Genomic DNA, 27,699 nt, shown 5'->3' with positions numbered 1-27,699 from the left:
CCACCCAAGAGAAATCAAGAGACCAGAAAACCCTCCAAAGGTCTACACAGCAGCCTCCCTTGCGTGCCCCCCCGTGCCCAAATCTCACTTTCTTACAGAAGCTTTCCCTGACAACCCTATTTGGCATTATACGCACCTCTCATCACCAGACAGCCTCCAAATCTCCTTCCTCCTGCTGTTTTTTCTTTTTCCTGAAGCCCTTAACATGTTCTAATATACTATGTGCTTTGCTTATTTCCTAGGTCTAGTATTTTTTGTCTGTATCCACCTCCTCTGCTAAAATACAAGCTCTGTAATGCAGGACTTTTGTCTGGTTTGTTCACTGACGATATCCAAGCACCTAGAAGAGTTCCTGGCTCCTAGCAGGCGCTCATGAGCCATAGCAGGTGTTGAATGAATAAATAAACAGAACCAAGAATCCCACCTCGCCCTGGACCTGGAATACCCTCCCCAGCTTGAACAAGAATCAGGCCCTGCATGCATTTCCAAGGTTGTCTGCAAGACTAAGGAAGAGGTAGGGTCTCACTCAGGATGAGGGTGCATCCCCACCACGGCTGTCCTTCTACCTGGGCTTGCAATTTGGCCTTCTGGCTCTGCCACTCCTCCTGCAGACGCTGGATTTCCGGTGCCTTCTCCTTCGGCAAAGAGCCCAGCAGAGGCTGCAGGTCACCTCCCTCCTTGAGGGGCACTTGGATCCTTTGAAGATATGGAGGCCAAAATCACAAAAGATCCCAGGCTGGAAATGACATGGTCACCCTGATAGCATCTCAGCCACTTGGGCTGGGGGGAGGGAGCTCCGATGGCGGCTAGTTGAATGAGAGACATCTCACTTGGACTTGAAAAAGCCACTTGACTACAAATTCTCAGTGCTAGTGCACTTGGGATACTGTCAAGATTCAGCTGGAATCACCCGGCATCTGTTTTAGTGGGTGCTTAATAAATGATGATTAATTGTCAAAATGACTGAGAGCTTAGAGTTACTTATATGGGGTCCCTGGGGGCTTCAAAAGAAGAGGTCTCTGTGGTCTAATTTCACAACTTTTCCTGCATATGGAAAAAAATAACAAAACAATGATGCTTTACTTGAATACAGTACTTTACACTTTTCAAAGCACACTCAAAACTTTTACTGGCGGTTCCCAGCTATAGATAGGAGGATTATAAATAGGCCTTTTTGTGTGTGTAGCAAGAACAAGAAAACGCTGGCTTAAAGCTCCAGTAGTTTCTGTATTCTGGAAGAGATGCTGACAAATATTTTTGGAGGAGACTTTCCTGTACTCAGTTCTGGGCTTTTAAACCAGCTGAGAAATTCCAATGTGATTGGTTGAGATTGTAAAGTTAAGTATTTATCCTGTTTAACAGTGCAAAAGGATGCCACATTGTGGGCATCTCTGCCAAGATTGCTGGGACTCAATGACATTTTGCTTCCTCTGGCAAAAACATCAGGCCAGAGGACCAGAGGTTAGGGAGTTAGGGCCCTGGACTGTGAAGAAAGGCCATGATAAGGACTCTGGCTTGGCAGAGGTGAAAAGGCCCAGCAACATGGACAGAGGGGACCCTTGAAAGGAAGGGCAGGATGCTAAGGGCAGCATAGCAAAGTGGTTAAGAGCATGGACACTAGAGCCAGATTGCCCAGGTTCAAATTCCAGCTCTACTACACTGGTTATGTAACCTTGGCTGAGCTCTTCAAAGTGTCTGGGTTTCCTCTTCCATAACACGGGGTTAATAATAGTACCTTTCACACAGATTGTTATAAAGCTTAATAGAGTAAATATCTTAAAAAATGCTTAACATTATGTCTGGCACATAGTTAATAATCACATAAAAAATTAATCAAACATTTAATAAATTGAGAAGTTTTCTTTCTCTGCATCCTAATTCTCTTAGGTTATCCTCAAACTTTTGGAAGCTACGCTAAACATAACCATATTTAAGGAACAATAAAGGGGAGATACCTTGGTCTGAGCCCTGGTTAGGAGAAGCCAGAGGTGATAGACAGTGAAGCAGTCTAGAGCAAGAATGGTAAGTGACACTACCAGGCTGGATGTGTGGAACAGGTAAACTTTCCCTGGGGAGGGGACCAGACTTTCTCCCAGGGCTCAGTTATTATTTTAAAAAACGTTTTATTGAGGTAAAGTTTACATTATTGAAATTATGTGTACAGTTCAATGAGTTTTGACAAATACACACAACCATAAAAGCAACACCCCAATCAAAATATAGAACGTTTTCATTACCCAAAAACTTCCCTGCACCCTCTTCCAGCCAATCCACCATCCACAGGCAGCCAACGCTTTGATTTCCATCACCATAGATTAGTTTTGCCTGATCTTAAGCATCATACAAACAGAATCACCTGGTACTACATAATGTCTCTGGAATTCAACCACATTGTTGCAAATGTCAGTAGTTCATACTTTTGGCTGCTGAGTAGTATTTCATTACATGAATACACCATGATTTGTGTATCCATTTTCCTACTGATAAACAACATTTCAGCTGTTTTCACTTCTGATTATTATGAATAAAGCTGTTAGAAACATCCTTGTACAAATATTTTTGTGGATATATGTTCCCATTTCTTTTGCTTAAATACCTAGAATTGGAATTGCTGGTAGGTATATGCTTAAGTTTTTAGGAAACTATCATATGGTTTTCCAAAGTGGTTGTACCATTTCACACTCCCAGGAGCAATGCATGAGAGTTCCAATCACTCTACATCATTGCCAACATTTTGTGCTGTCAGTCTTTTAATTTTAGCCATTCTGGTAGGTGGGAAATGGTATTTCCTTTTGGTTTTAAGTTGCACTTCACTAATGACTAATGATGTTGAGTACATATTCATGTGCTTATGGGCCATTCATATATCTTTTTTATGGAAGTGTCTATTCAAACATTTTGTCCATTTAAAAAATATACTTGTCTTTTTATTGTTGATTTATAGGTCTGTGGCTTGTCTATTCATTTTCTCACTGGCATTTTTTTAATGAGCATACATTTTAATTTTGATGAAGACCAATTTATCAATTGTTTTTGATGATTAGTATTTTCATGTCCTAAGAAATCATTTCCTACCCCAAATTTTCAAAGATATTTTCCTATGTATTACAGTTTTAACTTTATGTTTAGATCTAAGGAACATCTCAAATTCATTTTTATGCATGGGGTGAGGTAGAGGTTGAAGTTTATTTCTTCTCATATGTTTATCCAGTTCCAACACCATTCGTTGAAAAACTTTTCCTCTCCCTATTAAATTGCCTCAGCACCTTTAAGAAAAATTAATCTAACATCTTTGTGCAGGTCTATTTCCAGAACCTTCATTGCTTTTCATTGATCTATTTGTCTATCTATATACTGCTACCATACAGTCTTTATTACTCTTCATAATGTCTTCAAATCAGGAAAGCCTGAGTCCTCCAGCTATGTTCTTCAAGATTCTTCTTTTATCTAGGTCCTTTGCTTTTCCATATCAATATTCAGAACAGCTTATTTATTCCTACAAATAGGGCTATTGGGATTTTATATGGGATTGAACTGAGTCTATAGCTCAATTCAGAGTAAATTAAGATCTTAACAACATTGAATATTTCAATCATGATCATTCTGTCTATAAATAAAGATACTTTTGTTCTTCCTTTCTAATTTGTAGCTCTTTTTCTTGCTTTATAGGACTGGCTAGGACCTTCATGACAATGTTAAGTAGTGAAAGCAGAATTTTTGCCTTGTTTCAAATTTTAGGAGGAACGTGTTCAACATTTCACCATTATGCATGTTTACATAGTTTATCATAGATGATCTTTTTCAGGTTGAAGAAATTCTCTTCTATTCATGGACTGAAGAGTTTTTATCACGAAAGGATGTTAAATTTTGTCGAATGCTTTTGTACGTCTATTGATATGATTCTTTTTTTTAATAATTTTTTAAAAATTATTTATTTATTTTTATTTTTGGCTGCCTTGGGTCTTTGTTGCTGTGCGTGGGCTTTTCTCTAGTTGCGGCGAGCAGGGCCTACTCTTCGTTGCGGTTCATGGGCTTCTCATTGGGTGGCTTCTCTTGTTGCAGAGCATGGGCTCTAGGCATGCGGGCTTCAGTAGTTGTGGCACTCGGGCTCAGCAGTTGTGGCTCACGGGCTCTAGAGCACAGGCTCAGTAGTTGTGGTGCAAGGACTTAGTTGCTCCATAGCATGTGGGATCTTCCTGGACCAGGACTCGAACCTGTGTCCCCTGCACTGGGAGGTGGATTCTTAACCACTGCGCCACCAGGGAAGTCCCGATGTGATTCTTTTTTCCCTTTATTTTTTAATGTGATGAATTACATGATTACCATTCAAATGTTAAACCAACCACGCATTCCTGGGATAAATTCTACTTGGTCATGATGTATTATTCTTTTTATATATTGCTTGATTTTATTTTCAAACATTTTGTTGAGGATTTTGCATTCATGAAGAATATTAGTTTGTCTATATTGGTGAATGTTTTAGGTGCCTTGACAAAAGTTTATTCTGTAGTTGTTCAGCATATTGTCTATAGGTATCAATTAGATTAAGTTAGTTAAAAGTGTAGTTCAAATCTTCTATGTCCTTGCTGATATTAGTTTAATCATTCAATCAAATACTCAGAAAAGGGTGTCAAAATCTCCAAATGTGATTGAGAATTTCTCCCTTTAGTTCTCTCAGTATTTGCTTCATTATTTTTAAAGCTTTGTTATTAGGTAATACAGATTCAGGATTGTTATGTCCTCCAGATGAATTGACCCCTTTACCCTTATGAAATATCCCATTTTAATCCCTGGTAAGACTCCCTGTTCTGAAGTCTACTGTGATATGAATATAGCCACATTAGCTTCCTTACGTTTCATATTTGCATGGTATGTCTATTCCTAACCTTTTACTTTCAAACCTATCTGTGCCTGTATTAGGGCTGCCATGCAAAATACCACAGACTGGGTTGCTTAAAAAGCAGAAACTCATTTCCTCACACTTCTGAAGGCTTGAAGTCCACGATCAAGGTGTCAGCAGGTTTGGTTTCACTAAGCCTTCTTCTAAGGCTTCTATTCTTCTGAAGCTTGCAGATAGCTATCTTCCTTCACCTTGTGTCCCCATGTGATTGTCCCTCTGTTGGCATTACCAGTGTGCTAATCTCCTCTTCTTATAAGGACATATTGGGTGAGGGCCAATCTAATGACGCCATTTAACTCAATCATCTATTTAAAGCCCTATCTCTAAATACATTCACATTCTAACATATTGGGGGTTAGGGCCTCAACATATGAATTCGGGGAGTGGGGCACAATTCAGCCAATAACAGTGTCTTTATGCTTAACTATCTCTCTTGCAGACAGCATATAGTAATGTCTTATCTTTTTATCCTCTCTGGCAATCTCTTTCTTTTTACTGATGTCTTTGTTTCATTTACATAGTAATTATTGAAATGGTTGGGTTTAAATCTATATCTTCCTATTTGTTTTCTATTTGCCCAATCCTTTTTCTTATTGTTTCTCCGTTCTTCTTTTTCTATCTTCTTACCTGACAAATATTTTTTAGGATTCCATTTTAGTTCTTTTATTGGATTTATTTTAGCTCTTCTTTGTATTCATGTTTAATGTTGCTCTATGGATTACAATTTCTATCCTTAACTTATCACAGCCTACTTAGAGTTAATATTTCACCTCTTTATATAAGTCCCTTATAACACAATAATTCCATTAATCCCTGTTCTTTGTGCTAGTGTGGTCATATATTATTCAACTACATGCATTATGAATTCCATAATACAATGTTTTTTTTATTATTATTAAGCTGTTAGATGTCTTTTAAAGAAATTAAGGAAAAACAGTAGTTTTTTATATTTACCTATACATTTACCATTTCTGATGCTCTTCGTTTTCTCCTGTAGATCCATGTTTAAAGTTGGTGTAATTTCCTTTCAGCTTTAATAAATTCCATTGACGTTTATCATACTGCAGCTTAGCTGGTGAAAAATTCTCTTAGCTTTTATATACCTGAAAATGTTCTATTTCAGTCTCATTTTTGAAGGATGTTTTCACTGGATTTAAAATTTGGACTTGACAGGTTTTTTTTTTTTCCTTTTAGTACTTTAATGATATTGTTCCATAGTTTTCTGGCTTTCAGAAGAAAATAAGGCGGGAAAGCTGACGAGAAGTCAATTGTCATTAGTATTTATGAAAAGTCCCCTGTCCCCTGTATGTAATTTGTCTTTTTTTTTTTTTTTTTTCGGTACGTGGGCCTCTCACTGTTGTGGCCTCTCCCATTGCGGAGCACAGGCTCCGGACGCGCAGGCTCGACGGCCATGGCTCACCGGCCTAGCCGCTCCGCAGCATGTGGGATCTTCCTGGACCGGGGCACGAACCCGTGTCCCCTGTATTGGCAGGCGGACTTTCAACCCTGCGCCACCAGGGAAGCCCTGTAATTTGTCTTTTTAAAAAGTTGATTGCTTTAAGATTTGGGGGGGGATATATTTTTTTCCAGCAGATTTTCTCTGGTGTACCCAGGCATTGTTATCTTTGGATTTATTCTGTGGGGAGTTCACTGAGCTTCTTGAGTATGTAAATTGATGTCCCACACCAGTTTGGGGGAATTTTCAGTCATTATTTTTCCAAATATTTTTTCCTCCTCCATTTTCTTTCCCTTTTTTCTCTTGGGCTCCAAATACATGCATATTAGACCATTTCACATTGTCCCACGAGTCAGGAAGAATCTCTTCATTTTTAAAAAATCTTTTTTTCCCCTAATTCTCTGAACAAGACAGTTTCTACTGATCTGTCTTCAAGCCACTAACTTTTCTTTCATGGTTTTAATTTGCTGTTAAGCCCATCCAATGAGGTTTTCATTATGGCTATTGTACTTTACAGTTTTAGAATTTCCGTTAGTTTCAAGGTTTTCATTTCTCTGCTGAAATTCCCTATTTGTTCACTCATTATAACAATCTTTTCCTTTATGTCCCTGAACATAGCTCATACAACTGCTTTCAAGTCCTTGTCTGCTAATTCCAATATCTAGGTCATTTTCAGCTTTATTGCCTGGTCTTTTTCTTGATTACAGGTCGCACTGTTCTGCTTCCTTCCACGTCTCATAATGTTTTCATCAAATGCTCAATATTGTGGATAATACAATGTAGGGAGTCTGTATTATGAATTCCTTTCAAAAGTGTTTAGTTTTGTTATGACAGCCAGTTAAATTACTGAAGGCTCTTTCTGATCCTTTTATGCTTGGATTTGTCTTTCGTTAGAGCAGGTATATTTCAACATTGTCCTTTGTTCTAGGGTGTGGCCCTTACCCTATAGGGTATGTTTCTTACTCCTAAAGTGTTACTTTTCTGAGGTCTCAACTAAATGCTCAGAGAGCTCAGAAAGGCTTTTTTATTCTGGCTGAGCTGAGACTCCAATGTCTGCTAGCATTGAATCTCTGGTATCTTCATTTTCCTCAGCACCATGGCAGCAGCACACTCCTAGGCCTCATGGAGTCTCATCTTGTACATGCTCACTCAAGCCCCTGGCAAGGACCTATAGAAAACTCTCATAGATTTCTGCCCTCTATCCCCCCTACATAGGATCCTCTCTTCTGGTATCCTACCTTACAAAGTCTAGCTGCTTTGGCAGCCCTGAGCCCTGACATCTGCCTGCTCAGCTCAGCTTGCCTCCAGTTCTCTGCACTATGGTTGGCACTGTCCCCAGGGAGAGAGACAGGAGCAAATGTGGGGTGATTATGGGATTCAACTCATGTTTCCCTTCTGAAGGACATGGTCCTTCTCTGCATATTGTCCTATTACTCAAAAGAGCTGTCTCATATATTTTGCTCAGTTTATAGTTGTTTACAGAAAGAGGGAAAGTCTAGTACCAGTTACCCTGTCATGCCTGGAAGTGGAAGTTTCAGTCCTTATTATTGAGTATTAAAGGAGAGAGTGACCTTGGAAAAGTAGAAAAACTGTGGAACTTCACATGGCACATAAGAACAGCTGCCCTAAGTTGAGATGTAGTTAAAAGCGTGAGTTCTGGAGCCAGAGAAACTATCATCTGGATCCTACCATCTACTGGCAGGGTAAGTAGATGGGCAAGTTACTTAACCTCTCTGTTCTTCAGTTTCCCTCATCTGTAAAAGGAAGTACTTCAGGGACTTTGCGGGTGGTGCAGTGGCTAAGAATCCGCCTGCCAATGCAGGGGACATGGGTTCGAGCCTTGGTCTGGGAAGATCCCACATGCCATGGAGCAACTAAGCCCGTGTGCCACAACTACTGAGCCTGCGCTCTAGAGCCCGTAAGCCACAACTACTGAGCCCGCGTGCCACAACTACTGAAGCCCATGAGCCTAGAGCCCGTGCTCTGCAACAAGAGAAGCCACTGCAATGAGAAGCCCGCACATCACAATGAAGAGTAGCCCCAGCTTGCCCCAGCTAGAGAAAGCCCGCATGCAGCAGCAAAGACCCAACGCAGGCATAAATAAATAAATAAATATTTGAAAAAATAAAATAAAATGAAGTACTTCAATAATGGTGTCCACCTAATGAAGATGAAATGGGTTAATCCAACATTCAGTAAATATTTATTATTTTCATCATCATCATTATTCCCTGGAACACCACTGATGGGAATTCCCCTCTCTTACTCCATTTTATTGCCCCAAATTCCCTCATATCCTAAAAACCTGATCTTATCCTACCATCTCTCACAAAGCAAGCCATAGCTAACTCTCCTGACTCCCCATGCTCCCTTTGAAGTTGATTGTGACCTGCTACCCCCCACCTTAAATCAACAGCCACTGGAAAAGCCACCTCCCTCTTACAGCCACCATGCCAAAAGTTTCCTGACAAGCATCCTTCAAGGGGTTAACTACTGAATACGCAGCCTCACCCCTTAAAGGAGCCAATGCGTTTGTTCTGTCCTGCAGCCTCTAACCTTGGATCTTTCTATTCCTTTCTCATCACTGCTTAGTCCTTACACTCCCACTAAAACCACTGTGGAAGAAGCTTACAGACCCCACACCTCCTCATTTTGTTCTATAGTTGAGGAACCCCTTTATCAATATAGCTATGTGGGAGAAAAAGACAAGTCTGTTGTGACCACCACTGCTGTTGCTCTGCCCAGCATCTTCTCCTTGGGGAAGCCTTTCCTCTTTCCATGGTGGTCCTGTTTAGTCCACAGGGTTTGGGTGCAGCTAACTCTGCCCTCATCATTAGCTGGCCCCAGGGAAGGGCATGTGACACATACCTGGCCAATCAGAGCCAGGCATCTCCTTGGCCAGAAAGACTGGCTCAGAGATGCACATGTGCCCCAAGCTGGGCCCCTTAGAAAACTCTTTCAAATTCCTGCCAGTATTTTCACAGTAAAGATTATTTCTTTCCCTTTGGAATTGTGAGTTTTAAACAGGACAAGATTTGTGGATGCCAGTGGTAAGTGACAGTACCAGGATTTAGTCTGGCGGCCTGACTCCAGAGTCTGTGCTCTTTAACTTCTATGGTTCTACACCTCATAGATCCTGAGACAGAATCTGGAGGGACCTGTGGAAGTATTATTAGCTGAAGAGTTCACTGGACTACAGGGTACCCGACACTGCCATTGATATGATTTAGGAGTGTAGGCTCTGCTTCCTCAATGCTATAAGTGTTTCTGTCCCCTCAAAATTCAAATTTGAAGCCTATTGCCCAATATAATGGTATTAAGAAATGAGGCCTTTGGATTCTTTACAGACCTAGAACAAAAAAATCTTAAAATTTGTATGGATACACAAAAGATCCCAAATAGCCAAAGCGGTCTTGAGGGAAAAGAACGGAGCTGGGGGAATCAGATTCCCTGACTTCAGACTATACTACAAAGCTACAGTAATCAAGACAATATGGTACCGGCACAAAAACAGAAATATAGATCAATGGAACAGGATAGAAAGCCCAGAGATAAACCCACGCACCTATGGTCAACTAATCTATGACAAAGGAATAATGGAAATAAAAACAAAAATAAACAAATGGGACCTAATGAAACTTCAAAGCTTTTGCAAAACAAAGGAAACTACAAACAAGACGAAAAGACAATCCTCAGAATGGGAGAAAATATTTGCAAATGAATCAACGGACAAAGGATTAATCTCCAAAATATATAAACAGCTCATGCAGCTCAATATTAAAAAAACAAACAACAAACAACTCAATCCAAAAATGGGCAGAAGACCTAAAGAGACATTTCTCCAAAGAAGACATACAGATGGCCAAGAAGCACATGAAAAGCTGCTCAACATCACTAATTATTAGAGAAATGCAAATCAAAACTACCACGAGGTATCACCTCACACCAGTCAGAATGGGCATCATCAGAAAATCTACAAACAATAAATGCTGGAGAGGGTGTGGAGAAAAGGGAACCCTCCTACACTGTTGGTGGGAATGTAAACTGATACAGCCACTATGGAGAACAGTATGGAGGTTCCTTAAAAAACTAAAAACAGAACTACCATATGACCCAGCAATCCCACTACTGGGCACACACCCAGAAAAAAACATAATTCAAAAAGACACATGCACCCCAATGTTCATTACAGCACTATTTACAATAGCCAGGACATGGAAGCAACCTAAGTGTCCAGACAGATGAGTGGATAAAGAAGATGTGGTACATATATACAATGGAATATTACTCAGCCACAAAAAGGAACAATATTGAGTCATTTGTAGAGACGTGGATGTATCTAGAGACTGTCATACAGAATGAAGTCAGAAAGAGAAAAACAAATATAGTATATTGATGCATATATGTGGAACCTAGAAAAATGGTACAATTTTTGCAGGGCAGAAACTGAGATACATATGTACAGAACAAACATATGGACACCAAAGCAGGAAAGTGGCGGTGGGGGGTGGTGGTGGGATGAATTGGGAGATTGGGATTGACATGTATACACTAATATGTATAAAATGGATAACTAATAAGAACCTGCTGTATAAAAAAATAAAATAAAATTCAATAAATAAATAAATGTGAATACCCATTTAAAAAAAAGAAAAAAAAAGAAATGAGGGCTTTGGAAAGTGATTAGGTCATGAGGGTGAAACCTCCATGAATGGGATTAGTGCCTTTATAAAACAGACCCTAGAAAACTCCCTTGCCCTTCCACCTTGTGAAGACACAGTGAAAAGATGCCTTCTATAAGCTAGAAAGTGAGCCCTCACCAGACACAGAACCTGCCATCACCTTGACCTTCGACTTTCCAGCCTCCAGAACCGTAGAAATAAATTTCTGTTGCTCATAAGCCACTGCTAAGCAGTCCGAATGGACTATGGCAACCAACTACTTGAAGAGCTGCCAGATGGTCATGGCTTCCATGTCATCTGTCAGGACCCCACACAGCCGTTGATTAGTGTGGGGCAGTGGATTATAACTGTGGTGGCCTCAGAATCACCTGGGAAGCTTTCTCAAAAGACATAGGGCTGGGATGTACCCAGACCCACTGTATCAGAATCTTGTGAGGTGGTGTGACAGATCATTATTGTTCAGCAAATATTCACTCCCCTTCCTCTGCCTTGTGTGATGCTATGGATTGAATTGTGTCTCCCCAAATTTACATGTTGAAGCCCCAATCACCATTGGTGGTATTTGGAAATAAGGCCATGGGAGGTAACTAGGTCAGGCCAGTGGAGCCCTCATGGTGAGATTAGTGTCCTTATAAGAAGAGACACAAGAGAGACCTCCTCCCGCACTGTCTGCCACCTTTCTCTTCACCATGTGAGGACACAAGAAGAAGATGGCCACGTGCAAACCAGGAAGAGAGTTCTCACCAGGAACTGAATGGACCAGCACCTTGATCTTGGGCTCCCCAGCCTCCAGAACTGTGAGAAATAAACTTCTCCTATTGTATGGTATTTTGTTATAGCAGCCCAAGCTAACTAAGACATGTGGCAAGCATATTCTCCTCTGCCTAGGGATATTAGTTTTGGTCATGTGACTTTCTTTGGCCGACGGAATGTGGGTAAAAATGAGAGAATGCAGTTCTGAGTGTAGGCTTTAAGAGGCACTGCATGTTTCCATCAGCTTTTTTGAGTTTCCTCCCTTTACCATGACAACAACATGCCCTGGAGGGGCTAATCCGTCAGTCTCAGTCCCAGCATGGGAAGGCATCTGAGCAGACTTAAACTCTACCCGTGGTTTGGGGCAGAGCAATAACAGCTGACTCTCAGTCAGGAGCCAAGCTCATAAAAATAGCAGAGCTTGGCAGAGCCAAGAATAAAGATAGCTGACCTATGAGCTAAAACCACCGATATTTGGGGAATGTTGGTTACAACAGCAAAAGCTGACTAATATAGGTGATAAAGGTGGGAGATTTCCACTCAGTGACTAAGCTCCCTCATCTCCCTTACTTAGTTAAGAACACTTGGAAGAATAGGGAGCAGAGGTTTGGGGCCAGTCCAGGTCTGTCTGAATTTGGGGCAGTTTATTAACCCTTTTGAGTTTCAGGTTCTTAATATACAAAAGGGTCCCTCTGGGTTGTTGTGACAATTAAATACGATAATTCAGGTAAAGTCCATAGCTGTGCTGGAGGCATACAAGACATGTCTGTTCCCTCCCTAAGCATCATGCAGGGGGCGGTGATAAACACGTGAGGACAGAATGAATGAATGAATGAATCCTTCCAAGTCTGAGTCCTCATTCACTGGAGCCCTCAGAAGCCTGCCTGTCCTCCTGTACCTTTCCTCTTCATCGCTGTTGGTTCCTTCTTCAGCTGCTAACTTATCTTGAAACTCTTCTCCTCTGCGCAGAGTCTGAGAGGGTTCATTCGGCCTCAAGCATGGATCCTAAGGCAAAAACAGTTGCAAGATGAGACGAAGTACAGTTCTCTGAGTCAACTTGTGGTTTATCAAACCAGAGGGTGGAGGAGAAAGAGCCCCCTGCAATCCAGTGGCAGTGTCCAGCTCGCAGGCCTGTGATGATTCAGTGCTGAGCCCCCTGCCTTGCTTAGGAGCAGTGTCAGCCCTTATCCCTGTGTCCTGTTTCCAGTCTACCAAGCATGTCAAGCAGCTGACGAAATTAAACCGCGGAGTGAGGAAGTAGCTTGTCCACGGTTCCCACCAGGGAGGAGTGGAAATGAAATGCCATTGGGGAATCTGACCCTGCTGTGGGGATCTGAGAACAGTGCCAGCAACAGCCACTGGTCTGTAAGTGGGAGCAACTGGTATTATTATTATACGCATTTTACAGGTGGCAGTCTGCTACATCCTATCACACAGGATCAGAAAACATGGAACTTGACCAGAAGCTTCGAGAAATGGGGTATGGTGGGAGGACAATATGGAAACCATGAGGTAATCATGAGGCTTCGGAATTTTCTATGAGGTTGAATTTGTCTGTTATCATTTCCCCTTTCTGCAGAGATAGAAAGGTGAAGACTTTCTTATTTTGATTCTTCTACTTGTTACAGTAACCACTGTCCATGGAAAACAGGGTAAGACAGGCTAGGACAGATTTCTTTGTTGAGAAATCTCATTAAATAATAATAAATTGCAACCTGGGCTTCCTGCTAACTATGTGCCTGGCCTTGAGCCAGTCTTGTCTGTTTTTTCTGGACCTGAGCTTCATCAGCTGTAAAACAAAGGGGTTGGTGACATCTGTGGTTTTCAAACTGTGCTCCAACCCTGGGAGATGCCCTCGGGGGTGAGAGGGACAAAGCTGAGGCTGGAAGATGGGGCCTTGGGCTCCCCTCCCCACTTGACACAGAATGAAACTGCTTTGGTTGCCTTCCGTGTACTCTAATGTCTATGAAAGGCCACCAGTGTCAAGGCCAATGATGACCTCCACGTTGCCAAATCCAATGGTCACTCCTCGGGCCTCAGCTAACGGGACCTCTCTGCAGAACTGGAAATATCTGATCACTCCCTCCTCCATGCAGCCCCCTCTCCTGGGTTTCCGCCTCTCTTGCAGCTGCTCCTTTTTGGACTCCTCTGCTAAAACCTCCTCCTCCCCTGCCCTAGACCTCAGTCCTTGGACTTCTCTTTTCTCTCTCACTCCCTAGTGTCTCATCTAATTCCATGGATACTGATGACAAACAAATTTATCTCTATTTCCAAGTTTCCCCCTAAAGTCTGGACTTGTATATCCAACTGCCCTCCAGATATCTCTTGGGTGCTTAATAAGCTTCTCAAAACTGTCACACATCCAGAACTGAACACTTGGTCTCACTTCCTCCAAACGACAAGCACATACCTGCTACAGGGCCTTTGCACTGGTTGTTTCCGCTGCCTGCAATGCTCTACCCTGTGATATTTATGTGCTTCCTCACTTCAGTCACCACCACCAAGAATCTTTCCCTTGTTAAAGCTTGGGCTCTGGCAGCAGACTGCCTATGTTTAAATCCCAGTTCTTCTTATTGATGATGCAACTTTGGGAAAATTACTTAGGTTGTCGTGAGGATTAAATGCATGTAAATGTAAACAAATGTAACATCCTTGGAACAGTATTAGCTACACAGTAAGTACTCAAAATAACATTCCCCAGGATTATTCTCTGACTACCCTTCTCTAAAATAACACCCCCTCTCACTTTCTTTTTCCCACCTTGCTGTACGACCTCACTGTTTGTTTTCTGGTGACGTTAATTGTCTACTTTTTTATTCTGGTTCCCTCACTGGAAGGTAAGCCCCATGAGGGCAGGGACTCTGCTCTGTTTCACCATTGTTTTCCTGGTTCCGAGGACAGTGTGTGGCACGTGGTTATGCTCGGTAAACATGACATAAATAAACCCAAATAACACATGGGCCACTCTAGGACAGCAGGAGGACCGTTTTCTCCCACACTCACCCCACGCTCCCATCACGTCCCCTGGGGGCAACAGCTGGGACTAACTGCACTTCTCGTGAGAAATCTGCAGGGGACGCGGCTGGAAGGTGTGGGTGTAGGGATGGCTATGGCCCAAACTTTGGGTGTCTTCCAGCTCTGCTCAGGAGCCCTTAGTGCCATCATAATTCTTAAGTTCTGAGAACTTTGTGGTGTCTCTAAGTAGGAAAAAATCTTGATCCCATGTTGGACTCCTCCGAAGAATCAGGGTGGCGGGGCATTTGGGAAGTGACTGTCCACCCCTGCTCGGAGGATCTGTCCAGAGTGCCCAGCAGCACAGCTTGTTAGAGGCTAAGGGGCCATTCTGCCTCCACAGCCATTCTACCTAAGCCCTTGTCTTCCCTTTGCGGGTGATGTGTTCTGAGCCAACGTAGTTAAGTCAGAGCTACATTTCCCAGGATTCCCTTCCCTGCATATTCTGGGCCAGCTGACTTTGTGCAAGGTCTGGAAGATGAGCACAAAGCAGCAGGCTTTATCTTTCTAAGCCTCTGGATGCCTGATGCAGGGCGCCAGGGGTGGCTGGAGCTCACGCGCACCGTCACCAATCTGCTGGCTCAGCTTGGTGGACCGGGCAGTTTGGGAGCTCTCAGCTCTTCTGCCTCCTGCTGGACCATCCCTAGGCTTCTCCGTGTCCTGGCCCAAGGGCATGTTTGGCTCTACGATGAAAGATGCCAGACTCTCCCACAGGTCACACGTATCACCAAAGCTGGAGCTTCGTCAGCCTCAGAAACTGACACTGTTCCAGCTCAGTTTCAGGGTTGCATTCGCCCTTGGTCTTCCCCATTCTACATCTGTCCTTCTTTCCTTCTGGCTGCCTGCCCTGCTTTAGGCCCACTTTAAGCCCCACACCAGATTCCGGAGCAACAGTTGAACATAAAGTATTTACCTGGCTCCCACAATTATGTCAGGTTATTTCCCAAAAGGAATTCCATATTCTGTATCATTTCTAGTAATTTGTTCCTCTGGTCAAACCCTAACTGATGCACACTCTTTAATCTCCAGATCCCATTTATCCTTCAAAGCTCTACTCAACTGTCACTTACTCCATGAAGCCTTCACAATCTCTTTTGTTGCAATTACCCTCTTTCTTCTCAAAGTTCCCATAACAATTATTTTGGTACCATAATTTGTTCACAATATTTAGTGGTCATTTACTACGTTCCAGGCACTGTTCCAGGACACAGCAATAAATGAAACAGACAAAAGTTTTTCTGCTTTGTATTAGTTATAGAAGTGTTCTCTCTCTCCCATCCTGGAAGATAAATGAGGGTAAAAGTAATCCCAGATATAGTTTTCAAATTCTTATAAGTCCTACAGCCAGTAACTAAGAACGTTCAGCATGGCCATTTTCCATTGCCTGAATCCTCTGTCTTCAGTATTTGTAACTGGACACTGAAGTCTAACTGGTTGACATGCTCTAGGACCCAGTGAGTTTGGTTCATTGTTGTGCACTTTCAAAAATGATGTCACTGACCAGCTTACAACCTCCACGTGGACCTGAGGCTAAAAGGACCACCTTTGCCTTGTACTTTCAGGTATTTTGGGCATTGAATTATCTTGGAGCTCTCCAATTCTTATAAAGCCCAGAAGCAAAGATCATAATCTAAGCAAAAGAGCTTTGTGAGACAACTGTTATAAACACATGTTCTGTATAATATGGGGAAAATTGCCCAGTAAATATGGAACAAAAAAAAATCAGAATAGCATAATACTACACTATAAATACATATATGATGACCAAAGTTAATTAGGTCCAGGTTTCAAAAGGAAAATGGAAGGTTACAAGGAAATTTTAGTAAAAAGAAAGCACAAAATATGTGGCCAAAACAATCTAAATGGTACCAGTAATCACAATAAATAGGAATTGGCTTGGGCTTCCCTGGTGGCGCAGTGGTTGAGGGTCCGCCTGCCAATGCAGGGGATGCGGGTTCGTGCCCCGGTCCGGGAAGACCCCACATGCCGCGGAGCAGCTGGGCCCGTGAGCCATGGCCGCTGAACCTGTGCGTCCGGAGCCTGTGCTCCACAACGGGAAAGGCCACAACAGTGAGAGGCCCACGTACAGCAAAAAAAAAAAAAAAAAAAAGAATTGGCTCAATTCAACATGAACATCTCTACCCTGGTAAAAGGAATCATTCACTAAAAAGCTCTAATAATGAAATTGTAGACACCTAACAACAGAGACTGAAAACATAAGGCAAAATGTACAGAAATGCAGGGAGAAATAAGCAAATTTATAGTGGGAGATTTTAATGCATGCCTCTCAGAGACTCATACATCAGGTACACAAAATGAGCTAGGATATGCAAGATTTGAACAAGATTAAGAAGCTAAGCCTAATAGCTAAAAAAGAATAGTAATCACTGCTGATGTGTATATGATGCTTAGTGTGCACCAGGCCCTCAACTCTCTGAGGTGTGAATCATTCCATTTTAAAGGTGATGAAACTGAAGCCGGAGAGGACATGTACCTTGCCCTAGGTCATACAGTGAATATATCACAGAACTAGAATTTAAATATATAAACTTTAACAACCAAACTGAGACTACTTCTTTGCTCTCACATAGGAAACATTAAAAAAAACTGACCCCACAGCAGGCTACAAAGCAAATCTCAACATAGTTCAGAGTGTTGACATTCTACAGACCATATTATCTAATGACAATGCAATAAAATTAGAAAACAATAAGAAAGTAGGTTTAAAAATGAGACAAACTTCAAAACTCTGGGATACAGCTAAAGATATGTACTTAGAGGGAAATTCATAGCCTTAAATGTATTTATTAGAGAACATTTAAGAAGTTAGATAAAGGATAACATAAACCTGAAGTAAGTAGAAGGAAAGAGGTGTGAAAGACAAAATTAATGACGTAGAAAAAGACAGATCTGACCAACATATCTGAAAGCTGGCTTTTTGAAAAGACACATCAAACGTGTAGTAAGACTGATCAAGGAAAGAGGGAGAAGGAACTTAAAGCAACGTGAATAATTGGCAAATATCTCACGACAGTTATTATGGAGATGAAAAAGAAGTTCAAATGTACTCTGAGCCACTGTGAAGACCATGAAAGAGAATGTGCAGGATATAATTTCTGGGCTACCTTATCGACCACTGATATATCCTGGGCAGAAGTCCAGAAACAGGAGAGGATGGAAAATGCTTAAAAAGGCTGATGATGCACTCGGATGGCTACACCAGCCCCCCACTACATAGCATTCATCCATTTCCATACATTAACTCATGGATGCCTGCAACTCAGTGAGGTGGGCAGGAAAGACAACCCCATCCTTGTGTTAGAGAGCAGGATCTAAAATCAGAGAAGTCTAGCGACTTGTCTCAGGTCACACAGCCACTGGAGAACAGCACAGGACTGGACTCCTGGGTCGTCCCACTACCATTCGTGTCATTTCACGTGACTGCACTGGCACTTGGCTATGCCGTTAGCATGATCGCCAGCTGCCAGTGTCAGGGCCTAACTGGGTGAGTTCAAACTGGGTGGTACAAAAGTGCTGCTGAGAAGTATCTAAAAAGAGACACTCAAAATCAACCTGAGAGATGAAGGCTGTTTCCCAAATCAACAGGGAGGTAAACTCGGTAATCTTTTCTGTTTCTGTTCAGTTGTTTCCAGCCCCCATGACACCAGAGACAAGAGCATCCTTCCTCCCAAAAGGGAGATGAATCCTCCCCCTCCCCGCAAGTAACTGAAGGACCCCAGTGTTCTTCTAAATCATCCTCTGGCCAAGGTTAATTTTTGAAGGTGTTCCTAATCTAACTCAGAATGGCACCCTCAGTCCCATTCATTCAGTTGTCATGTCATGGATCAGTTAATGTACAAGGAAGTGTAAACAGCTGCCTCATTCAGGTATGTTAAGTCCTGGAAGGATAAAGATTAATGAGATACAGTTCTTGATTTCAATAAACTAATGGTTCAGCAGAGGGGACCAACAGACCATATAAATGGCAAAAACATCCCCTTCCTTCACCCACCCTCCTTCTGTACTTGGTGTCTTGGGTCAAAGTGCATCATTCAAAAGGAGCTGGGATGCCATCTGAATATTCCTCAAACGGACTTGACCATGGAAATGAACAGTTGGCTGAAAGAGCACTTTCAAGCCCGCCAATACTCATTTCTCTGAATTCCAAATGGAGCGGACTCTCCAACCTCCCTTTTCTGTTTGTCTGCTTGCGGTCCCAGTGAGTTCCTCCCAGGACCAACCCTGAGCCACTCTCGGTGTATCCTGAGTTAATTGCCCCTAATTCACACTCTTGGGTTCCCCATCAGGCATTTCTCAGGTTCTGCCCAGGGCTCTCTCCATTGTTAAAGTGTGCACAGAAAAATAAATAACTCTGCTTCTCCTCCAACCATCCACGGCAAAAGCCTCCTCCCAACTCCCCCCAAGCAAATGGCTGGTTATTTTAAACCCACGTTCACATTAGGTCTTCATCTTTCATCTTCTAGGCAATGAACCTCACCTAGATTGTTTCTATTTTAAAGGAATACCCATGCCCAGGAAATCTCCTGGAAGGAAATATTGAAAGTCATTCTCAAGTTCATTTGACAATCTTTCAAAGGTAGCATTACGTACATCTTAAAATAGAACACCTAATGCAATGGGGTTTTGCTGAAATGATTACAGGGGACTGTAATAGATACTACAAAGTCACCTTACATTTATAGACTCTATAACAGTTTTGAAAAGTGCCTTCATGTGCTTGCTTCTGTTCATTACAAGTCTCTGGAGGGGTGGAGGGCAGGGACTATCACTGCCACGTTACTAATGAGAAGCGGTATGGAATCGTGGTTTGGGCCCTGGTGCTGCTCTTTGGGCCTCAGTCTCCCTATCTGTAAAGCAAGGATAATAATAACACTTGCCTTGGGACTTCCCTGGTGGACCAGTGGCTAAGACTCTGCACTCCCAGTGCAGGGGGCCCGGGTTTGATCCCTGATCAGGGAACTAGATCCCACATGCCGCAACTAAGAGTTCGCATGCCGCAACGAAGATCCCGCATGCAAAGATCCCACGTGCCACAACTAAGACCCGGCACGGGCCAAATTAAAAAATAAATAAATAAATAACACTTGCCTCATAGGGTTGTTGTGGGACTGTGTACTGCACTACATTATTGGTACTTGATCTATGTTTGCCACTAGGAGTAGTGAGGAAACTGATCTCAGAGAGATAATTACATAATATTTACTTCCTGCATTTGAAATGGAGCTCTCCAAGGACCAGGACTGGGCCTCACTCACCCCGGCATCCAGCCCTGTGCCTTGCACAGTGATAGCACTCATAAATACTTGTTGAGGCGAAATGACTTGACTGATAATGACCACAAATGACTCTCCTTTTTCTTCTGGAGACGGTGCAGGCAGGGATCTATGAAAACTTTGCCCCTTCTCTGCCCCCGGTTCACTGTGACCCAGGCATCAGAAACTTCCAGAAAAAAAGTTTCCTTTAGAATTACCAAGACTGACATGGCTTTTTGAAAACCAATGAAGAACATTGTGAACCTAAGAGAATCAAGGAGACTAGACATCAGAGACCAGGACAAACGGCTCAGTGGAGTCTCAGCTGTCTATGATGGGGACAGAGCCATACCCAGGGTTGGCAACCCTCCCTCTTCATATCCTGTGGGTGGAGTGAAAAGTCTGCCCTCAGTTGGCCTTATTATTTATATCTCTCTTGGCTCACTGAAATGCTTTGGCAGAACAGCAAAGAACAACCTTTGTCGCGTCCCACGTGGGTACAGGGTTCACCACACTGCAGTGTGCTGCTCACACACCTTCTGCATGAGCCTGGACTTTGCACCTCCAGGGCCTCAGCAAAGGTTTGACTCGCTTGGCTGATATAGAGTTGGCTTGCCAAAAATATCTGAATTAAATTCCAAATGTTCTCTGATTGATCAAGTTCAGAAAGTTGTGTAACCTGCTGTGTTGGCAAGGTTGTGGGGAAACAGGCACTTGCACGTGCTGCCGTGGGGGTACACTGACAACCTTGATGGAAGGCAATGCAGCAAATCTATCAAAGTTAAAGCCACTCATACCGCTGGACCCAGCAAATGCTACGATGGTAAGAGTTAGCACCTACTGAGCATTTACACGTGCTGGGTGCTGTTTTCATCACTGCTTATATATTAATTCCTTTAGTCCTCACAGAAAACCCTGGGAGGTAGGTACTATCATCAGACCCATTTTACAGGCGAAGAAGCTCAAGCAAAGAGACTTTAAATCAATTGTCCAAGATTCTTTAGCCAGTAAGAAACCAGGCGTCAGGTTCAGGGGACAGCTCGCTTAACCACTATGCTACACTGTATCCCTCTACAGTGTTATCCATTTAAGTATTATCTATAGTGAAAAATTAGAAACAAACCAAAAAATTCATCATAAGGGAAAAGGTACATGTATTACAGTTTTTCTGTTCAAGGGAACACTAGACAGTTGCTCTTTTTTAAAAAAAAATGAAGTTGATATGGAAGTGTACTGCTGTGTTACAATCACCAAGCTATAAAAATTTAAGTTTAGAAAAAGGCAGAGTGAAGGAGAGAATTCTAACATTTTCAGAAGAAAATAATATATTCATAATGATGCCTGCATATGCACCATATGAAAGGAGATACAAGAAGGGGTAACACAAGATAAGACAGGGAACTGGGGGAGGGGGCACGCTTTTCACTGTATACCTTTATGCACCTTATGAATTCTGTGCTTTGTAGGTAGGTTATCTTTTTGAAAAGAAAACTCAGTTTAAAAGAACAGACTAGGAGATTGGTTCAAGATGGCGGAGCAGAAGGACGTGTGCTCTCTCCCTCTTGCAAGAGCACCGGAATCACAACTAACTGCTGAACAATCATCAACAGTAAGATACTGGAACTCACCAAAAAAGATACTCCACATCCAAAGACAAAGGAGAAGCTGCAATGAGACAGTAGGAAGGGCGCCATCACAATAAAATCAAATCCCATAACCGCTGGGTGGGTGACTCACAAACTGGAGAACAATTATACCACAGAAGTCCGCCCACTGGAGTGAAGGTTCTAAGCCCCACGTCAGGCTCCCCAACCTGGGGGTCTGGCAATGGGAGGAGGAATTCCCCGAGAATCAAACTTTGAAGGCTAATAGGATTTGATTTCAGGACTTGGACAGGACTGGGGGAAAGAGAGACTCCACTCTTGGAGGGTACACACAAAGTAGTGTGTGCATCAGGACCCAGGGGGAAGGAGCAGTGACCCCATAGGAGACTGAACCAAACCTACCTGCTAGTGTTGGAGAGTCTCCTGCAGAGGCGGGAGGTGGCTGTGGCTCACCGCAGGGACAAGGACACTGGCAGCAGAAGTTCTGGGAAGTACTGATTGGCATGAGCCCTCCCAGAGTCCACCATTGGCCCCACCAAAGAGCCCGGGTAGGCTCCAGTGCTGGGTCCCCTCAGGCCAAACAACCAACAGGGAGGGAACTCAGCTCCACTTGTCAACAGACAAGCGGATTAAAGTTTTACTGAGCTCTACCCACCAGAGCAACACCCAGTTCTACCCACCACCAGTCCCTCCCAGCAGGAAACTTGCACAAGCCTCTTAGATAACCTCATCCACCAGAGGGCAGACAGCAGAAGCAAGAAGAACTACAATCCAGCAGCCTGTGGAACGAAAACCATGTTCACAGAAAGATAGATAAAATGAAAAGGCAGAGGACTATGTACCAGATGAAGGAACAAGATAAAACCCCAGAAAAACAATTAAATGAAGTGGAGATAGGCAACCTTCCAGAAAAAGAATTCAGAATAATGATAGTGAAGATGGTCCAGGACCTTGGAAAAAGAATGGAGGCAAAGATCGAGAAGATACAAGAAATGTTTAACAAAGACCTAGAAGAATTAAAGAACAAACACCTAGAAGAATTAAATATACAGAGATGAACAATACAATAAATGCAATGAAAAATACACTAGAAGGAATCAATAGCAGAATAACTGAGGCAGAAGAACGGATAGGTGATCTGGAAGACAGAATGGTGGAATTCACTGCCACAGAACAGAATAAAGAAAAAAGGATGAAAAGAAATGAAGACAGCCTAAGAGACCTCTGGGAGAACATTAAACACACCAACATTCACATTATAGGGATCCCAGAAGGACAAGAGAGAGAGAAGGGACCTGACAAAATATTTGAAGAGATTATAGTCAAAAACTTCCCTAACATGGGAAAGGAAATAGCCACCTAAGTCCAGGAAGCACAGAGAGTCCCAGGCAGGATAAACCCAAGGAGAGACACATAGTAATCTAACTGACAAGAATTAAAGACAAAGAAAAATTATTAAAAGCAACAATGGAAAGATGACAAATAACATACAAGGGAACTCCCATAAGGTTAACAGCTGATTTCTTAGCAAAAACTCTACAAGCCAGAAGGGAGTGGCACAATATATTTAAAGTGATGAAAGGGAAGAAACTACAACCAAGATTACTCTACCTGGCAAGGATCTCATTCAGATTTGATGGAGAAATCAAAAGCTTTAGAGACAAGCAAAAGCTAAGAGAATTCAGCACCACCAAACCAGCTCTACAACAAATGCTAAAGGACCTTCTCTAGGCGGGAAACACAAGAGAAGCAAAGGACCTACAAAAACAAACTGAAAACAATTAAGAATGGTAATAGGAACATACATATAGATAATTACCTTAAATGTGAATGGATTAAATGCTCCAACCAAAAGACACAGGCTTGCTGAATGGATATAAAAACAAGACCCAAATATATGCTATCTACAAGAGACCCACTTCAGACCTAGGGACACATACAGACTGAAAGTGAGGGGATGGAAAAAGATATTCCATGCAAATGGAACTCTAAAGAAAGCTGGAGTAGCAATACTCATATCTGATAAAATGACTTTAAAATAAAGAATGTTACAAGAGACAAGCAAGGACACGACATAATGACCAAGGGATCAATCCAAGAAGAAGATGTAACAATTCTAAATATATATACACCCAACATAGGAGCATCTCAATACATAAGGCAAATGCCAACAGCTATAAAAGAGGAAATAGACAGTAACACAATAATAGTGGGGGACTTTAACACCTCACTTACACCAATGGACAGATCATCCAGACAGAAAATTAATAAGAAAACACAAACTTTAAATGACACAATAGACCAGATATATTTAACTGATATATATGGGACATTCCATCCAAAACCAGCAGATTACACTTTCTTCTCAAGTGCACACAGAACATTCTCCACGATAGATCACATCTTGGGTCAACAAATCAAGCCTTGGTAAATTTAAGAAAACTGAAATCATATCAAGCATCTTTTCCGAGCACAATGCTATGAGATTAGAAATCAATTACAGGGGGAAAAAAACATAAAAAAACCACACACACACAGAGGCTAAACAATACATTACTAAATAACCAAGAGATCACCAAAGAAATCAAAGAGGAAATCAGAAAATACCTAGAGACAAATGACAACAAAAACATGACGATCCAAAACCTATGGGATGCAGCAAAAGCAGTTTAAGAGGGAAATTTATAGCAATACAATCCTACCTCAAGAAACAAGAAAAATCTCAAATAAACAATCTAAACTTACACCTAAAGGAACTAGAGAAAGAAGAAAAAACAAAACCCAAAGTTAGCAGAAGGAAAGAAATCATAAAGATCAGAGCAGAAATAAATGAAATAGAAACAAAGAAAATAATAGCAAAGATCAATAAAACTAAAAGCTGGTTCTTTGAGAAGATAAACAAAATTGATAAACCTTTAGCCAGACTCATCAAGAAAAAGAGGGAGAGGACTCAAATCAATAAAATTAGAAATGAAAAAGGAGAAGTTACAATGGACAGCACAGAAATACAAAGCATCCTAAGAGACTACTACAAGCAACTCTATGCCAATAAAATGGACAACCTGGAAGAAATGGACAAATTCTTGGAAAGGTATAACCTTCCAAGATTGAACCAGGAAGAAACAGAAAATATGAACAGACCAATCACAAGTAATGAAATTGAAACTGTGATTAAAAATCTTCCAACAAACAAAAGTCCAGGACCAGATGGCTTCACAGGTGAATTCTCTCAGACATTTAGAGAAGAGCTAACAGCCATCCTTCTCAAACTCTTCCAAAAAACTGCAAAGGAAGGAACACTTCCAAACTCATTCTATGAGGCCACCATCACCCTGATACAAAACCGGAAAAAGATACTACAAAAAAAGAAAATTACAGACCAATATTACTGATTAATATAGATGCAAAAATCCTCAAGAAAATACTAGCACACAGAATCCAACAACACATTAAAAGGATCATACACCATGATCAAGTGCGATTTATCCCAGGGATGCAAGGATTCTTCAATATACGCAAATCAATCAATGTGATACACCATATTAACAAATAGAAGAATAAAAACCATATGATCATCTCAATAGCTGCAGAAAAAGCCTTTGACCAAATTCAACACCCATTTATCATAAAAACTCTCCAGAAAGTGGACACAGAGGGAACCTACCTCAACATAATAAAGGCCATATACAGCAAACCCATAGCAAACATCATTCTCAATGGTGAAAAACTGAAAGCATTTCCTCTAAGATCAGGAACAAAACAAGGATGTCCACTCTCGCCACTATTATTCAACATAGTTTTGGAAGTCCTAGCCACAGCAATCACAGAAGAAAAAGAAATAAAAGGAATCCAAATTGGAAAAGAAGAAGTAAAACTGTCACTGTTTGCAGATGACATGATATTATATAAAGATAATCCTAAAGATGCCACCAGAAAACTACGAGAGCTTATCAATGAATTTGGTAAAGTTTCAGGATACAAAATTAATGTACAGAAATCTCTTGCATTCCTATACACTAACAATGAAAGATCAGAAAGAGAAATTAAGGAAACAATCCCATTCACCACTGCAATAAAAAGAATAAAATACTTAGGAATAAACCTACCTAAGGAGGTAAAAAACCTGTACTCAGAAAAGTATAAGACACTGATGAAAGAAACCAAAGATGACACAAACAGATGGAGAGATATACCATGTTCTTGGACTGGAAGAATCAATATTGTGAAAATGACTATACTACCCAAAGCAATCTAAAGATTCAATGCAATCACTATCAAATTACCAATGGTAGTTTTTACAGAAGCAGAACAAAAAATCTTAAAATTTGTATGGAGACACAAAAGACCCTGAATAGCCAATGCAATCTTGAGGGGAAAAAAACGGAGCTGGAGGAATCAGACTCCCTGACTTCAGAGTATACTACAAAGCTACAGTAAACCAGACAATATGGTACTGGCATGAAAACAGAAATATAGATCAATGAAACAAGATAGAAAGCCCAGAGATAAACCCACGCACCTATGGTCAACTAATCTATGACAAAGGAAGCAAGGATATTCAATGGAGAAAAGAAAGTCTCTTCAATAAATGGTGCTGGGAAAACTGGACAGCTACATGTAGAAGAATGAAATTAGAACACTCCCTAACACCATACACAAAAATAAACTCAAAATAGATCAAAGACCTAAATGTAAGACCAGACACTATAAAACTCTTACAGAAAAACATAGGAAGAACACTCTGTGACATAAATCACAGCAAGATCTTTTTTGACCCACCTCCCACAGTAATGGAAATAAAAACAAAAATAAACAAATGGGACCTAATGAAACTTCAAAGCTTTTGCACAGCAAAGGAAATTATAAACAAGACGAAAAGATAACCCTCAGAATGGGAGAAAATATTTGCAAACAAATCAATGGACAAAGGATTAATCTCCAAAATATATAAACAGCTCATGCAGCTCAATATTAAAAAAACAAACAACCCAATCCAAAAATGGGCAGAGGACCTAAATAGACATTTCTCCAAAGAAGACATACAGATGGCCAAGAGGCACATGAAAAGCTGCTCATCATCACTAATTATTAGAGAAATGTAAATCAAAACTACCATGAGGTATCACCTCACACCAGTTAGAATGGGCATCATCAGAAAATCTGCAAACAACAGATGCTGGAGAGGGTGTGGAGAAAAGGGAACCCTCTTGCACTGTTGGTGGGAATGTAAATTGATACAGACACTATGGAGAACAGTATGGAGGTTCCTTAAAAAACTAAAAATAGAATTACCATATGACACAGCAATCCCACTACTGGGCATATACCCAGAGAAAACCGTAATTCAAAAAGACACATGCACCCCAATGTTCATTGCAGCTCTATTTATGATAGCCAGGTCATGGAAGCAACCTAAATGCCCATCAACAGAGGAGTGGATAAAGAAGTTGTTAGTACATATATACAGTGGAAACATTAGCCATAAAAAGGAACAAAACTGGGTCATTTGTAGAGACGTGGATGGACCTAGAGACTGTCATACAGAGTGAAGTAAGTCAGAAAGAGAAAAACAAATATTGTATATTAACACATATATGTGGAACCTAGAAAAATGGTATAGGTGAACTGGTTTGCAGGGCAGAAATAGAGACACAGATGTAGAGAACAAATGTATGGACACCAATGAGGGAAAGCGGTGGGGCGGGGGTGATGGTGGTGGGATGAATCAGGAGATTGGGATTGACAACATATATACACCAATATGTATAAAATAAAAAACTAATAAGAACCTGCTGTATAAAATAAATAAATAAATTAACTTAAACTATACCTGTAAAGTACATAACAGTTGCCTAATAGAAAACACAGCACCAGATGTTTAATTCTATTACTAAATGTCCACATTGCGTTAAAGCTATTTGTTTATATATTTTCTCCCGTGTAGCATGTAGCTCAGAGGCTGGCACTTGTTATGTATTTCACAGATGACTGCAGAATGAAAGAATAACGTGCATGTTGA

The 27,699-nt window shown here is 41.4% G+C and overlaps 1 protein-coding gene across 1 annotated transcript in view; it reads right to left on the bottom strand.

Moving 5' to 3' along the window:
- Positions 1-27,699, bottom strand: part of FAM184B (family with sequence similarity 184 member B) — a 111,193-nt gene that overhangs the window by 22,552 nt on the left and 60,942 nt on the right. The window contains exons 8-9 of the mRNA XM_060012770.1: positions 12,690-12,796; positions 567-696 (exon numbers count right to left, since the gene is read on the bottom strand). Coding sequence (XP_059868753.1) covers positions 567-696; positions 12,690-12,796 — 237 coding nt within the window. The remainder of the gene's footprint in view (positions 1-566; positions 697-12,689; positions 12,797-27,699) is intronic.

This window comes from Delphinus delphis, chromosome 5 (genome assembly GCF_949987515.2).
Source record: "Delphinus delphis chromosome 5, mDelDel1.2, whole genome shotgun sequence".
Taxonomy (NCBI): Eukaryota; Metazoa; Chordata; class Mammalia; order Artiodactyla; family Delphinidae; genus Delphinus; species Delphinus delphis.
This window is presented reverse-complemented; position numbering and strand designations above follow the sequence as displayed.